This window comes from Pholcus phalangioides, unplaced genomic scaffold (genome assembly GCF_987345545.1).
Source record: "Pholcus phalangioides strain wild (caught in Gottingen) unplaced genomic scaffold, Ppha-v1.0 ptg000018l_1, whole genome shotgun sequence".
NCBI classification, from domain to species: Eukaryota; Metazoa; Arthropoda; class Arachnida; order Araneae; family Pholcidae; genus Pholcus; species Pholcus phalangioides.
This window is the reverse complement of record NW_028301611.1, coordinates 10,610,127-10,612,169: the sequence shown is the minus strand read 5'-3', so window position 1 is coordinate 10,612,169 and position 2,043 is coordinate 10,610,127. Positions and strand designations below refer to the sequence as shown.

Genomic DNA, 2,043 nt, shown 5'->3' with positions numbered 1-2,043 from the left:
ATGTCGAAACGGATAGTCTCCTGTAACCCCGCCCCCCGGTTGTCAAAATCAAGATGGCGTAGAACAATAGACATTTATAAATTCCCACTCATAGAACGCCATCCACAAAACAATTATGGCTCAATCGATAAAATGAATCCTCTCGATGAAAATAATCACGATGTATATCGATTTAACAATTAGGATTTTATGTATATATATATATAAATGATTAATCAGTTAATCCGCTCGCTGATCGCGATCTCTTCGACGGAATTCGGTGGTTGTCACGTTGCTGGGGATTCTCGGGGGCGGTCGAGTTGTCGGCCGGTGGCAGTGCGTTCATGCGGTTGAGTGATCGTATCACCCCGTACCCAACTAGATTAATCAGTTTTGCGAGGGAACCCCCACCTATGAATGCGAGGTTCCTCACGATCCCCATGGCTTCCTTGGCGACATCCGGCTTGTGGCTGTTCAGGTGCAGTCCGATGAACGACACCAGGAGTTTGTGGTCCATCACTGCGTGGTTGTGACGCACGTTCCTGGCCGTGACCGCGGACAGCAGCCTCAAGGTGCACTTGACGGTGGCAGGTCTCTGACACGAGAGCAGTTCCGGCAGCGCTTCGAGCAGGCCGGAGTCCAGCAGGGATTGGACGCACTGGCTGTTCTTGTTGGCGACGACCAGCATCACCGTCAGGACGGCCTCCTGGACGCTGGGACTGCCGCGGTTCAACATGTTGACCAGGCAGCGGATGGTGTGGCCGTTGTGACTTATCATGCGAGCGACTGCCTCGACGTCGCGCACGAGGTAAGTGAAAGTCCACATAACGTTGGTGAGGACTTCGTCGTCCGGGTGGTGGACGAGATTGCTGATCACTGGGACGATGCTGGAGAATATCGTCGACGTGGATGATTTCGCGTTGGTGTATCGGCACAGGTTCGCTACGGCCCGGGTGACTTCGCGTAGTAACGTCCACGGGACATGCGGCTGGACGAAAGACAACAGTCTTGGAATGATGCCAAGCTCGACAATTGGATCTCTGAATTCCCGTCCGCTTCCTAGGATGTTCGCTAAAGCCCACGCGGACTGTTCACAGATGGCGTAGTCGCTTGACTCTAGCAGTTTCACCAGTATGGGGACGGTGCCTGCTTTAACGATCGTTCGAATTAGGGCCGCCTTTCCGGCCGCGATGTTTGTCAGAGCCCAGGCCGCTTCGAGCTGTAGAGAGTTGCTGTTTGTCTTCAGGCAGTCAGTAAGTACTGCGATGAGGTCTGGGCGTGCCACCACATCATGCAGTGACGGCGATTCACTTGTTACGCACAGTATTTTTCTTAACACTCGCACAGCTGATAATAGCAGTTCTTGGTCGTTATTGTTCGCGCCACCGTCGTGAGCGTTTACTTCCGTTTGGGGATTATCTTTTTGTGTGGACTCGCCTTCCATATTCTGCAAGGACATTGGCTTGAAAATAACTCTTTTGAAACCACTCAATTAACTATCACAATAAGTCCCGCTTGATTTTGACATTAAATCAGCCGAATCTCCTTCTAAAATTAGTTGCCGATGGAAATTTAAAGCCTTTGAAACGGACGTGAGAATGGAGTTCCGAGAAAAACTGTTAAATGGGAAATGACTCAATAAGATGATTTTTCTTAAAATATTTGTTCTTGCGGAATACTTGAAATCGATATTTCCGTTAGACAAATACGGGAAATTGTTGTCCTACATACGGTTAAATCGTCAATTTTCGCTAAAATTAAGTCAATAGTCACCGAATGATGTCCAAACTAAGTCGATGATCACCAAATGGTGTGGAAGGTAAGTCGATGGTCGCCAAAATGATGTCAAAGGTCATCAAAATGGCACCAAAGATGAGTCAATTGTCCCAAATGATGCCCAAGGTAAGACAATATAGTCTCCAAATGATGCCAAAGGTAAGATAATATAGTCTCCAAATGATGCCAAAGGTAAATAATATAGTCTCCAAATAATGCCAAACGTGAGCCAATAGTCTTCACATGAAACCAAACTTAAGCCAACTGTAAATCAATGATCGCCAAATG

General features: G+C 47.9%; 1 protein-coding gene across 1 annotated transcript; it reads right to left on the bottom strand.

Moving 5' to 3' along the window:
- Positions 1-211: 211 nt before the first annotated feature.
- LOC149071719 (importin subunit alpha-3-like) lies at positions 212-1,438 on the bottom strand. Its single transcript, XM_089248001.1, has one exon. The coding sequence runs from the start codon at positions 1,436-1,438 to the stop codon at positions 212-214; it is 1,227 nt and encodes a 408-aa protein (XP_089104127.1).
- Between the last annotated feature and the right edge of the window lie 605 nt (positions 1,439-2,043).